Source organism: Pongo pygmaeus, chromosome 9 (genome assembly GCF_028885625.2).
Source record: "Pongo pygmaeus isolate AG05252 chromosome 9, NHGRI_mPonPyg2-v2.0_pri, whole genome shotgun sequence".
Classification (NCBI taxonomy): Eukaryota; Metazoa; Chordata; class Mammalia; order Primates; family Hominidae; genus Pongo; species Pongo pygmaeus.
This window is the reverse complement of record NC_072382.2, coordinates 23,313,263-23,327,545: the sequence shown is the minus strand read 5'-3', so window position 1 is coordinate 23,327,545 and position 14,283 is coordinate 23,313,263. Positions and strand designations below refer to the sequence as shown.

At 41.5% G+C, this 14,283-nt stretch overlaps 1 protein-coding gene and 1 pseudogene across 1 annotated transcript in view; both read left to right on the top strand.

Annotated features, from left to right (window-relative positions):
* The window catches only part of ALKBH3 (alkB homolog 3, alpha-ketoglutarate dependent dioxygenase), a 39,698-nt gene that overhangs the window by 6,370 nt on the left and 19,045 nt on the right, over positions 1-14,283 (top strand). The window contains 2 exon segments of the mRNA XM_054439133.2: positions 2,551-2,654; positions 4,836-4,924. Coding sequence (XP_054295108.1) covers positions 2,551-2,654; positions 4,836-4,924 — 193 coding nt within the window.
* LOC129007838 (SEC14-like protein 1) lies at positions 4,956-13,016 on the top strand (annotated as a pseudogene).

Here is a 14,283-nt window from a genome sequence, read left to right as displayed (position 1 = left end):
CAAAAATTTGATAATATCTCCTTTTTATTAGTATTTCTAGCATCACAATATTTTCAGGTATAGTTCCTAACCTTTCTGTCAGATATAGTAGCTACTATTTCCCCAGTTTTTTAGATGAGGAAATGAGACCTAGGAAGATTGAATATTTTTTTCTTTTTGAGACAGAGTTTTGCTTTTGTTGCCCAGGCTGGCGTGCAGTGATGCTGTCTTGGCTCACTGTAACCTCTACCTCCTGGGTTCAAGAGATTCTCTTGCCTCGGCCTCCCAAGTAGCTGGGATTACAGGCATGTGCCACCAAGTCTGGCTAATTTTTTGTATTTTTAGTAGAGATGGGGTTTCACCATGTTGGTCAGGCTGGTCTCGAACTCCTGACCTCAGGTGATCCACCTGCCCTGCCTTAGCCTCTCAAAGTGCTGGGATTACAGGTGTGAGCCACCACATCTGGCCTGAATATTTTTTCTTTGTGCCACATAATAACTTGACATTAGAATTGGGTCTAGCCTGGACTTCTGTGCTGTGAGTGCTACATTATATTATTATATTTCATGTATGTTACATATTATTGTATATAATGTTACATATTGCTACACTAGGGTAAATTTCTTTTTTTGTTTTTTTTGTTTTGTGTTTTGAGACAGTCTTACTCTGTCACCCAGGCTGGAGTGCAGTGGCCTGATCTCCACTCACTGCAAGCTCCACCTCCAGGGTTCACGCCATTCTCCTGCCTCAGCCTCCCAAGTAGCTGGGACTACAGGCTCGTGCCACCATGCCCAGCTAATTTTTTTTTTTTTTTTTTCTGTATTTTTAGTAGAGACGGGGTTTCACCGTGTTGTTCAGCATGGTCTCGATCTCCTGACCTCGTGATCTGCCTGCCTTGGCCTCCCAAAGTGCTGGGATTACAGGCGTGAGCCACCGCGCCCGGCCGTCTTTTTGTTTTTGAGACAGGGTCTGGCTCTGTCACCTAGGCTGGGGTGCAGTGGCACAATCTCGGCTCATTGCAACTTCTGCCTCCTGGGCTCAAGCCATCCTCCCACTTCAGCCTCCGAGTAGCTGGGATTACAGGTGTGCGCCATCACACCTGGCTAGTTTTGTATTTTGTTGTTGTTGTTGTTGTTGTTAGTAATGGCATTTCGCCATGTTGCTTAGGCTGGCCTTGAACTCCTGGGCTCAAGTGATCTGCCCGCCTTGGCCTCCCAATGTGCTGGAATTACAGGCGTAAGCCACCATACCTGGCCTAGGATAGATTTCAGTAGTTAAAGCATATACTATTTAGGGTATATTAGGCATTAGTCATTGTTTTAAAAACATTTAAAAACATTGAAACATTAACATCGCCTTAATGCATGAGTATACTAATTGTCACTATAAAATAATGAGACATTTAAAACAAATAGAACTTACACATCTAAATGAATTTCTTAAGAGGAACTTCTGCTGGAGCAATGGCTCTGCCATGGTTATAACCCTTTTTGGAGCTTTTATTTTAAAGTAAGTCACTCAAGAAAACCAGTTTTATTGTTTTGATCATATCTCATTGTTAACTGGATACGGCTTCAGGTAAGCTTGGCTCTTTCACAAAATCAGATGCACCTTCAAAGAGTGAAGATTTGCTACCAAGGCAGTTTAAGAGAATCTTCCGTGGGCTTTCAGAAGATGTCTTAAGAAAGATATCCAAAATTATTTTGAGCTGAGTTGGCATTGTTGAAATAAACACATATTTAGTGGGAGAAAGAACCCTCATTAGCTGTGTTTATTTTGATACAGTCATAATGAGCTCTAGCTTTCCCTAGAATTAGCATAGTCTCAGAAGACTACCAATTGTTTAAATAAAACAGGGCCAGGCATTTTATTAGTTATTCTTTTTTTTTTTGAGACGGAGTTTTGCTGTTGTAGCCCAGTCTAGAGTGCAATGGTGTGATCTCAGCTCACTGCAACCTTCGCCTCTGGGTTCAAGCGATTCTCCTGCCTAAGCCTCCCAAGTAGTTGGAACTACAGGCATGTACCACCACGCCCAGCTAATTTTGTATTTTTGGTAGACGGGGTTTCACCATGTTGGTCAGGCTGGTCTCGAACTCCTGACCTCAGGTGATCCACCCACTTGAGCCTCCCAAAGTGCTGGGATTACAGGCGTGAGCCACTGTGCCCGGCCTTATTATTCTGTTTACTCTTTACAGTGAACCTATGAGGTGGATGTCATCTCAGGTTACAGATGAGAAAACCAAAGTTCAGAGAGGTTCAGTAACTTGCCCAGGGTTTCACAGCTAAGCAGTACTGAAGTACTGTTTGAATTATGATCTATAAAAGCCCTCACCTATCATCCCTTTATCCTTCATTGCCTCTTTTATTTGTCCCAACATGAAAGGAGTTTATTTTACATCTGGAGCCTCATGACCTGGGTGATGTTAGGCTCTGCTTGCTGTGAGAGCTGTTGTAAGATGATTTCATGTACCCATTAGAGGCTGCATCCAGATTAACTGTTTCCACTGACATTTAGGGTCTAACTTATCTTTTCCATGTTCTTTGGTTAACAATGGTTCATCCTGCACCCAGGGTCTGTTTGTATCCTGGCTTTGTTGACGTAAAAGAAGCTGACTGGATATTGGAACAGCTTTGTCAAGATGTTCCCTGGAAACAGAGGACCGGCATCAGAGAGGGTAAGTAGATCCCAGAGGTCACAGTTGGTGCTGCGTGTTCTCCCTTTCTGGAATGTTTCCTGGTACCATCACCTCTGCTCACCACAGCTAGTCTTAAACAGAAATTCAAAACCTGAGATCCTAAGAAAGTAGAATTAGCCCAAAAGGACAGGGAAGAGTATTCCAGGCAGGAGAAACAGCAGGTGGAAGGCCCAGAGATCAGAGAGAACTTGGCAGGAGGATAGACGTGAGAGAGAGTTCAAGGAACCAAAGGAAATTTGGTTGGCTGAACTATGGCTGACATACTTATCTCCTTTTGTGTTCACTGACTATTGCTTCAAATGGTGCCAACTTTTTCCTTTCTTCATAGAAACTTACAGAGCTTTCTTTTTTTCTTATCCTATTTTGCATACATTCTTTCACAGTCCTTGCTGACTTTGTATTCTTCTTTAACTTTCGCCAAAAGAGTCCAGTCTCCTCTAGCTTCAGCATCTGTACTCTCCTGAGCTTGTAAAAGTGACACGGCAGTTTGTTACCTGAGTTGGAACCTGAATGTCTGCGGGCATCCACAAGCCAACAGTGCCTGATATACCACAGGTGGTCACTTGGGGGCGTCTGTGCTCTAGCTTAGAATTGAGTGAATTTAAATTTTCTGTAAAGAGGCAAAGTATATATAGTTGTCCCTCAGTATCCACAGGGGATTGTTCCCTGTGGATACTGAAATTCATGTATGCTCAAATCCTTTTATAAAAGCTATCATAGTGGCCGGGCGTGGTGGCTCACGCCTGTAATCCCAGCACTTTGGGAGGCTGAGGCAGGTGGATCATGAGGTCAGGAGATCGAGACCATCCTGGCCAACATGGTGAAACTACTAAAAATACAAAAATTAGCCAGGAATGGTGGTGCGCACCTATAGTCCCAGCTACTCGGGAGGCTGAGGCAGGAGAATTGCTTGAATCCGGGAGGCGGAGGTTGCAGTGAGCTGAGATTGCGCCACTGTGCTCCAGCCTGGCAATAGAGCGAGACTCCGTCTCAAAAAAAAATAAAATAACTATCATAGTATGTGCATATAACCTATGCACATCCTCTAGTATCCTGTAGATCATCTCTGGATCACTCATAATACCTAATACAATGTGAGTGCTATGTAAATAGTTGTTACACTTTTTTATTGTGGTATTGTTATTTTTAATTTTTATACATTTTTTGAGTATTTTTGATCCATGATTTGAGTACTTTTGATCCATGGTGGATGTGGAGCCCACAGATACGAAAGGCCAACTGTACTGGCTTCATTTTTGTTACTCATGCCTCAGAATAGGAGTCAGCTTTCTCTCAGCCTTCAGGACAGCCTTCTCTCAACTCCCACAGTTTCTGCAGCAGGGCTTTTGGTGACAGACATAGCTTTGATTGTTGGCTCTTTCATTCAAAGTAGTTGTTAATTTTAAGCAAATTACAGTTAAGTAACTCTCTGATCCCTGGTTTTCTTACCAGTAAAATTAAATTAATAATAATGTCTTCCTTATAAGGTTGTTGTGTTAATAAAATGAGATAACGCATGAGATTGCCTGGTACATAGTAAGCCTTCAGTGAGTATTAGCTGCTGCTATTATTATTGTTGTTGTTTTTATTGTTGTGGCTGATACCAGTTGTGGGAAAAAGAGTAGATCTATGGATAACTTCTTCTCTAAATTGGAACATCAAAGCCTTCTGACGAAAATCAGCTGCATGCTACAGTTGGTCAGGGCACTTTTTCCTCCATTGAATCAAAAAGGTTTACACAACATTGGACACATGAATGAGCAGTTTGTCTTGTTTCTCATATGGATGTTGGTGCCACAAATTTCTGCAGACAGGGGTTCAGGCTCCATATTCTGCTTTTTGAGACCCTAGTCTGAGCCCCACTGTTCCCCAGTGTGACTCTTTGCCCTCTCTTGTTTATGTCATCACTAATACAGCAAGTCACCCACATTCTCATCTCAGAGCCTTTGCCCATGCAGTGTCTGCCAACGTAGTGGTTTCTCTTGTCCATTCTACTTGCCAAGTCCCATATCTTCTGTGAAGGTGGAACTTTGGGTCACAGCCCATTCTTACTTTTCCTTTGTATTTCTCATAGCACATTGCAAGGCACAAAGTTGGCACTCAGTAGTAACACCTTAAATAGCATTAAACCATTTCAAAGGCCTGTATTTTCTTTCTTAGATATAACTTATCAGCAACCAAGACTTACAGCATGGTATGGAGAACTTCCTTACACTTATTCAAGAATCACTATGGAACCAAATCCTCACGTATGTCAACATATTGTCATTGGTATGGTTTTATAGACTATATACTATGTGTTGAGTGCTATAAAATAACAACAAATTACCTTGCAGAGATGCATGCTGGTTCCTAGTTCAAAAAACCTCTCTGGGTTGAAACATTGAGACTTTGTGCTTGTCATCCTTCATGTGCTTTTGATCCACAGATGAGCTAGAGGATGAGAAAAAACTAGAACTAGAGTAAACTGAACCAGAGTCTAGGATTTCAGGACAATGAACTATTTCTTCTCCTAATATCCCTCTTTCCCAAGCTTTTCTAGCTGTATTCCTTCTGTGTACACCCTGGTACGCGTTTGCTGTGGGGCTGAGTCCTTATGACTGACGAGTGAGGTCAATATGTCTTTTTCTGTTTCTCAGGCTCTTTTGCTATTTGTGAAAAAAAAAATCTGATGTTTTTCTTGTTAACTTTGTATTTATTCTATGGCTGCAGTTCTCAGACTTCCATCTGATTTTGCTTTGGCTTGTTTCTGCTGCTGCTTTTGCTTTCAAAAAATTTCCATGAAAGTAGACGAAGATATTCTAGTATATAAATTAAGCTCTTCCAGGGGATAGAGTTAAGGTCCAAGAAATAGCTCCCTGTTTAGTTCCTGGAATCTTGCCTTTGGCAAATAATGTTATGTTTTCTTGAAAGAGACTTTGAAGAAAATGGAGTTTTGCTTATGGCATTGGGATACACAGAAATGTGACACATTTCAGAGCTTCTAGAAATTTGTAATTGCAAGCTACCACTTTACTAAAATGTTCAGGGAGAAAACATTAAGGGAACATGGCCTTTTCACGTAAGGAGATAGCTGCATGCTTTGGTTTCAAGGGCTGCATTTAGAATGTAAGCCAGGGAAGTGCCGAGACCCTTTATATCTGAGGTTGATTTTGAAACATGGAGGTAATAGAATTAGGCCAGTCCAACATAGCCGGCTTTCCTTGTTTCTGTCAGAATTAATTTATCTTCTTGTCAGTAGTCATAGCAGAGAATTTGAGGATTAAATGGGCTGTGGGCAAGTTCTTTCTCATTCATTCTAGTTAATCTTTTAAAACAAGATTTCTCAACCTCAGTAGTATTGCCATTTTGGGCTGGATAATTCTTTATTGTGGGTCTATCCCTCGCGTTGTAGGATGTTTACCAGTATGCCTTACCTCCACCTGTTAGATGTCAGTGGCACCCCTCACCCAGTTGTGACAACCAAAACCAACTCAAGACGTTGTTAAACATCTGCTGGGGGGCAAAATTGCCCTTGGTTAAGAACCGGTGGGAATAAACACAAAGCACATAGGATCTGCTGAGTAAAGTAGCCTCTTATTGTCCGACACTTTGGGAACATTTTGACAACTCTTCAAAATGATTTATGACAATCCTTTTTTTTTAAATGTTGGTAGTATGTGCTTATTGAAAATTTAGAAACTGCACATAAACAGGAAGAATATCAAAATTCTTGATAATTCTACCCGATGTTTTGGTTCCAATCTTGTTATTTTAGACAAATATACCTAGAGAATCTTTTTTTCTGTAATAATAAAATAGTGCAGGTGTGGTGGCTCATGTCTATAATCCTAACACTTTGGGAAGTCAAGGTGGAAGGATTGCTTGAGGCCAGGAGTTCATAACCAGCCTGGATAGCATCGCCAGATGCCTTCTCTACCAAAATTTAAAAATTAGCTGGGTGGAGGCAGGAGGATCGCTTGAGCCCAGGAGTTTGAAGTTACAGTGAGTTATGATCACACCACTGTGCTCCAGCCTGGGAGACAGAGCAAGACCCTGTCATTCAAACATATATATATATCTATATATATATAGAGAGAGAGAGAGAGAGAGAGATAGCGCGTTTCATTTAACTATGTATCATTAACATGTTATCACTAAATACTCTTCTACAACATCATATTTAATCACTGTATAGTATTCTGTAATCTATGTGTGCCGTAGCTTACTCAAACAACCCTCTTTTGTTGGATAATAATGTGGTCAAATTAGAATTCTTTAATTCGGATTTGGCTGGCTCATAACTTTGTCTTTATTGGTGATATATTTAGTTCATTTACATACTATCTTGAACAAAAGAGCTACCCTTTCTCAGATTTTTATTTATGTTCATTTTAAATTTAGATATAAGGTCTTGTTATGTTACCCAGGCTGGTGTTGAACACCTGGGCTCAAGTGATCCTCCTGCCTCAGCTTCCTTTAATAGTTGTGATTATCGGCCACACCCCGACCTCTCAGAATTTTTTAAAGGTGGATTCACTAGTGTATGTATATATATGTTGGGAGTACTTGTTTAGTTTAAAAATTGTCATTACCTGAAGCTTAATATCCCATACAAAACGAGCAATTTCAGTCATGGGTTTTTAAACTTGTTTTAGTTTTTGTTCAAACTAAATCTCCAATGAGCCCAGTGTATAAAACAGATCAGAGCCTTGGCTGGCTGGGAGTCCCACCAACTTGACCTCTCCTTCCTTCTCCTGTAGACCCAGAGGTACCTAGAACTCTGTACAACACTGTTTGAAATCCGCTGAATAGGTCCTTTCACTTCTGTGATTCATATTTTTTGTATTCTTTTCCTAAAATGTCTTTTAAGGATAAAATGTCTTCACTGAACAGTGAGATAATGCTGAATTTTAATTTAGACATTCAGTTCTGAGGCATCTGAATATAGAGTATTGGTTGGAGAGTCTAAATTAATCCTCTAGTTCATTATCCCCCTTTTTCTTCCTTTTCTCACTGTTTCAGTACCAAAAATAACCCAGAAAAAAAATACCTACTTAGAAACATAACACAAACTTTATGTTATCTCAGTATTCAGTCCCTGAGCAAGTCAGGGAAGTGCTAATTAGATTCTCAGTAACATTGGAGAAAAAAGCCTATCTTCCTCCTTTACATTCTTGTTTTTCTGTTAAGTGTGTAATTCTAGCATCTGATCTTTATCGTTATGAAGATAAATTTAAAGCTGTAAAGTAAATAGGAAATACAGCCTGCTGACACTATTATTGGAATTTCACTTTGGAATTTATTCTCTTGAACAAAGGTTAATTTAATATTTTTGCTTTATGAGTGTGGATCTCATGTTATGTGTTTTTCTACCACAATAAAAAAGGAGAACAAGAGATACAGAAACTTCCAACTTCCAGAGGCTTCCTGAGTCTCCCCAGGTGTCCTATTAGCCAACTATTTGTTGTTTTTGCTGTTTATTTTTTAAAATCCTCTGCTTATAATATAATATTATAATGTAATATCCACAACAAGGAATTCCATCTTTAACCATGGTTTTCACATCAGAGTAAAGCTGAGTGATTATGTAAGCTTCCCTGGCAGTTTTACCTGACAACCATGGGATATACTTGATAATAGTAACGATAATATTCTTTCCTTTGCTGAACATCTGTTTCTTCACTGCAAAACATATAACATGATATGGTTTGGCTGTGTCCCCATGCAAATCTCACCTTGAATTGTAATAATCCCCATGTATCAAGGGCAGGGCCAGGTGGAGATAATTGAATCATGGGGGCATTTTCCCCATTACTGTTCTCATGGTAGTAAGTCTCATGAGATCTGATGGTTTTATAAATGGGAGTTCCCTGCACATGTGCTCTTGCCTGCTGCCATGTAAGATGTGACTTTGCTCCTCCTTTGTCTTCTGCCTTGATTGTGAGGCCTCGCCAGCTATGTGGAACTGTCAGTCCATTGAACTTCTTTTTGTTGGTAAATTACCCAGTCTTGGATATGTCTTTATTAGCAGCATGAGAACAGACTAATGCAATAGACATTCAAGGAGTTCCCTAAAGTAACAGTTCTTAGAGTATAATCTGCAGATCCCTGGAGAGGGTTCATGAAAACTTTTTTGGGAACCTACAAGTAAAACTCTTTTCATAATAATACTAAGTCCGTATGGTATTTTCACTGTGTTGGGTTTGCACTGATGGTAATGGTGGATAAAGCTGCCAGCACCTTAGCATGAATCAAGCCATTGTCACCAAACTGTGCTAGTAGTCATTGTGTTCATCATCATCATGCGCTTCCAGTGCAAACTTTAAAAAATGCCAGTTTCATTTAAGAATGTCTATTGATGAAGTAGTAAACATTATTCATTTTATTAAATCTTGGTCTTTGAGTGTGTGTCTTCCCAATAGTCTTCTTAATGATTCAGAGTATACCTAAAGTACTCCAGCTACAAACTGAAGTGTGATTGAGCTGTAAGCTGAACTAGCTACTTTTGTTGTGGATTGTTTTTGCTTAAAATATAACTGGCAGACCGACTGTGGTTATTCAAACTTGAGTATTTGGCAGACATTTCCTCATAAATGAGTGATGTGAATGTCACTTCAAGGAAAACAATGGACAAGATTTTTTACTAATGATAAAAGTTGAGTTTTCAAGCAAAAATTAGAATTTTAGAAAACTGGTATCTGCCACTATTAGGGTTCTCTAGAGGGACAGAACTAATAGGATAGATACACACACACGCACGCACACACACACACACACACACACAAATATATAAAGGGGAGTTTATTAAGTATTAATTACACAATCACAAGGTCCCACAATAGGCTGTCTGCAAGCTGAGGAGCAAGGAGAGCCAGTCCGAGTCCCAAAACTGAAGAACTTGGAGTCCGATGTTTGAGGGCAGGAAGCACCCAGCACGGGAGAACGATGTAGGCTGGGAGGCTAGACCAGTCTCTCCTTTTCACATTTTTCTGCCTGCTTTATATTCACTGGCAGCTGATTAGATTGTGCTCACCAGATTAAGGGTGGGTCTGCCTTCCCTAGCCCACTGACTCAAATGTTAATTTCTTTTTGCAACACCATCACAGACACACCCAGGATCAATACTTTGTATCCTTCAATCCGATCAAGTTGACACTCAATATTAACCATCACAGCCACTTTGAGCCTGACTTCTTCCCATTATTTAGGCTTTTCTGCTGAGATCAGTGGTAATATTGTCGGATGAGAATTTTTTTTGTTATTGTATAATGAAATGTGTCAGCATTTAGAAGATCTGTGTAACTTAGTGAACTAATATTTTCCAGATGACCAGTGGTTGATGTTACAAAACCATACAAGGTTAAAGATTTATTCAAGTTGTAGGCTGGACCAATGGCTTTATTATTATTTTTTTAATTAAAGCATTTTTTTTTTTTTAGAGACACAGGGTCTTGCTCTGTTGCCCAGGCTAGAGCGAGCACAGTGGCTCAATACTAGATCACTGCAGCCTTGAACTCCTGGGCTCAAGCGATCCTCCTGCCTCAGCCTCCTAAGTGGCTGGGACCACAAACATGTGCCAACTGTGCCTGGCTTATTTTTTATAGAGAGGGGTCTCAGTTTATTGCCCTGGCTGACAGTGGCTTTATATAAAAAATAATATGAAAAGTTTGACATGGTTTCAGATTCCATATTGCAACTAACCTTTAAGAAGTCAGCACCTGTTAGTGGAACCGTGACTGCTCCGCAGAGCTGCTGGTATGAGCGCCCCTCGCCACCCCACATCTCAGGCCCAGCCATTCTGACAAGAGCTAGACTTTGGGCTCCTTGAGAATATTCAGTTTTGTATGTTTGAATATCCTCTCACCATATTCAGCATAAAATACCATACTTAATGGTTATCCTTGGCAAGACAGGTGTGAAAGGATTGCTGTTGTATTACAATCATGGTGCAAAAATACCAGTCACCACTGAGGGTGTACAAATACCCCTTCAAATTAATTATGGCTGCCTATGAAAGGAGGTTCCCTACATGTCCTTTGATTCCGACATTCATGGGCAGTGACACTGTGAATGAATTCAAGAGTGAAGATGGGGCTGTTCATGTCATTGAAAAGCACTGTAATCTGGATGTAGATGCACCAAGACTGCTGAAGAAGATTGCAGGAGTTGATTACGTTTATTTTGTCCAGAAGAACTCACTGAATTCTCGGGAATGTACTTTGCACATTGAGGCTCATAATGAAACATTTTCTAGTCGCTATACCATTCACCCTGAAAATGAAGATTGGACCTGTTTTGAACAGTCTGCAAGTTTAGATATTAAATCTTTCTTTGGTTTTGAAAGTACCATGGAAAAAACTGCAGTGAAACAATATATCAGCAATATTAAAAAAAGGAAAGAAAATCATTGAATACTACCTTCGCCATTTAGAAGAAGGCATAACCTTTGTGCCCCGTTGGACTCCGCCTTCCATCACACCCTCTTCAGAGACATCTTCGTCATCCTGCAAGAAACAAGCAGTGTCCATGGCCGTTGTCATCCCAGATGCTGTTCTCAAGGAGGGGCTGAGTGGTGATGCCCTCAGCAGTCCCAGCGCACCTGAGCCCATGGGCACCCCGATAACAAACTAGATGCCGACTACATCAAGAGATACCTGGGCGATCTGACTCCGCTGGAGGAGAGCTGTCTCATTAGACTTCACCGGTGGCTCCAGGAGATCCACAAGGGCGAAATTCCAAAAGATGAGCATATTCTTCAGTTCCTACGTGCGTGGGATTTTAATATTGACAAAGCCAGAGAGATCATTTGTCAATCTTTGGCGTGGAGGAAGCAGCACCAGGTAGACTACATTCTTGCTACTGGACCGCTCCACAGGTCCTTCAGGATTACTACACGGGAAGCTGGCATCATCACGACAAAGATGGGCGGCCCCTCTGTGTGCTCAGGCTGGGGCAGATGGACACCAATGGCTTGGTGAGAGCGCTCGGGGAGGAAGCCCTGCTGAGATATGTTCTCTCCATAAATGAAGAAGAGCTAAGGCGATGTGAAGAGAATACAAAAGTCTTTGTTTGGCCTATCAGCTCATGGACCTGCCTGGTGGACTTGGAAGGGGTGAACATGCGCCACTTGTGGAGACCTGATGTCAAAGTGCTGTGGTGGATCATCGAGGTGGTGAAGGCCAATTACCCTAAGAGACTGGGCCGACTTCTCATCCTGCGGGCACCCAGGGTATTTCCTGTGCTCTGGACGCTGGTTAGTCCATTTATTGATGACAACACCAGAAGGAAACTCCTCATTTATGCAGGAAATGACTACCAGGGTCCTGGAGGCCTGCTGGATTACATTGACAGATTATTTCAGAGTGAAGAGTGCATGTGCAAAGTGCCAGAGGGTGGACTCGTCCCCAGATCTCTGTACTGGACCATGGAGGAGCTGGAGAACGAAGACCTCAAGCTCTGGACTGAGACCTCTACCACTCTGCAAGCATCTTCAAAGGAACCCCACACAAGATTCTCATTCAGATTGTGGATGCCTCTTCAGTCGTCACTTGGAATTTCGACGTGTACAAAGGGGACATTGTCTTTAACATCTATCACTCCAAGAGGTCGCCACAGCCACCCAAAAAGGACTCCCTGGGGGCCCCACCTCTCCAGGTGGGAACAATGTACAGCTCATAGACAACGTCTGGCAGTGGGGCCATGACTACAACATGGTGGAATCGCCTCTGATCTGCAAAGAAGGAGAAGGTGTGCAGGGCTCCCATGCGACCACGTGGCCGGGCCTCTGCATCCTGCAGTGGAAATTCCACAGCATGCCAGTGTGCGCTGTCAGCAGCCTGCCCCAGGTGGATGATGTGCTCGCGTCCCTGCAGATCTCTTTGCACAACTGTAAAGTGATGTACTACGCCAAGGTGATAGGCTCCGAGGATTTCAGAGGTTCCATGACGAGCCTGGAGTCCAGCCACAGTGGCTTCTCCCAGTTGAGCCGCGCCACCACCTTCTCCAGCCAGTCCCACTCCAGCTCCATGATTTCCAGCTAGTGCCGCACCGCCTGCACCTAGTGTGCAGAGGGGATGGCCGCCCCTCCTCGGACAGCCAGCTCCACCCTCCTGCCGAGCAGTGACATTGTACAGACTCCTCTCACCTCTAGATAGCAAATAGCTCGCCAGATGGTAAACGTAGTCATTTCATCCCAAAACTATCTAGGCAGGTAGTTTTAACTCTGATCCTACCTTAACTCAATAGCCATAGATTTTGTATATGTTGTGCACAAAATCAAACCAGAGCACAAGGGCTCTCTTGAAATAAAAGTAGTTTCTATACCAATTAAAAGATTGACGTGGTCTCAGAAAAAAAAAAGGAAACCAGTATTTGTTGAGTTTTGGTATAATATCAAAGAAGAATATCTACAGTTATTTGAAAAGGCTGTAAACTACATACCTATGTGAAGCCAATTTCCTTCATATACTTCAGTAAAAACAACCTATTTTAACAGATTGAATGCAGAAACAAATATGAGAATCAGCTCTCTTCTATTAAGTTAGATAGTAAAAAGATTTGCAAAACAGTGTAACCCTTCTCATCAATTATTCAATTATTTGTGTTGGAAATTATAGTTATTTTTCATTAAAATGTTGATGTTAACATGTAATGGATTTGTCATTGCATTTTTTTTATTTTAATTTAATTTTTTTTTTTTTTTTTTTTTGAGACGGAGTCTCGCTCTGTTACCCAGGCTGGAGTGCAGTGGCACAATCTCAGCTCACTGCAGCCTCCGCCTCCAGGGTTCAAGTGATTCTTCTGCCTCAGCCTCCTGAGTAGCTGGAACTACAGGCGCATGCCACCACGCCCAGCTGATTTTTGTATTTTTAGTAGAGACAGGGTTTCACCATATTGGCCAGGCTGGTCTTGAACTCCTGACCTCGTGATCCACCCGCCTCGGCCTCCCAAAGTACTGGGATTACAGGTGTGAGCCATGTTGCCCGGCCTGTCATTGCATTTTAAATGAATTAACCAGTAGTTGAAAATTTTTTCAGTTTTAATTTTAAATATGATAAAAACTGATGGCTATAACCCATATAAACAAAAGTTCCTTGGGCTCCTCAATAATTTCTCATGTAAAATTTGAGAACCACTGTTCTAAAGGAAGCTTTGTAAAGTACTCGAGATTTCTGGGAGAAAAGAATTCTAGCAAGAACCAATATAAGCTATGTTGTTTGTAGCTCCCAAGTACAATCTAAGGTCAGAGGTCATAGCTTCCTGTAATATACATGGCAAGACAGTTCCAAATATGAATTACATCAGTGAACCCAGTGCCCAGGAGGCAGGGCCATGGAACCTGTTTAAGTCTTCTGTAGTTGATGGCTCATACACTTGTCAAGAGGATATCATGGTTCTCATTCTTTAGAAAAGAATGTTTTTATTCTTCAGGTTATGTTTTTTGGAAGTTAGCCACTCTGGAAATATTAAAGATCATTTTTAAGAAGCAATTCTCCCCATCAGGATAAAATAGGAATAGAACGAACAGAGGGCCACCCAGCAGGAAAGTTGTTTCGCTCTTCAGGCTTCAGTCTGGGTCTGCTGACTACCTAGTGACATATCGGCTTTGCTGCTCCACTTACCACCT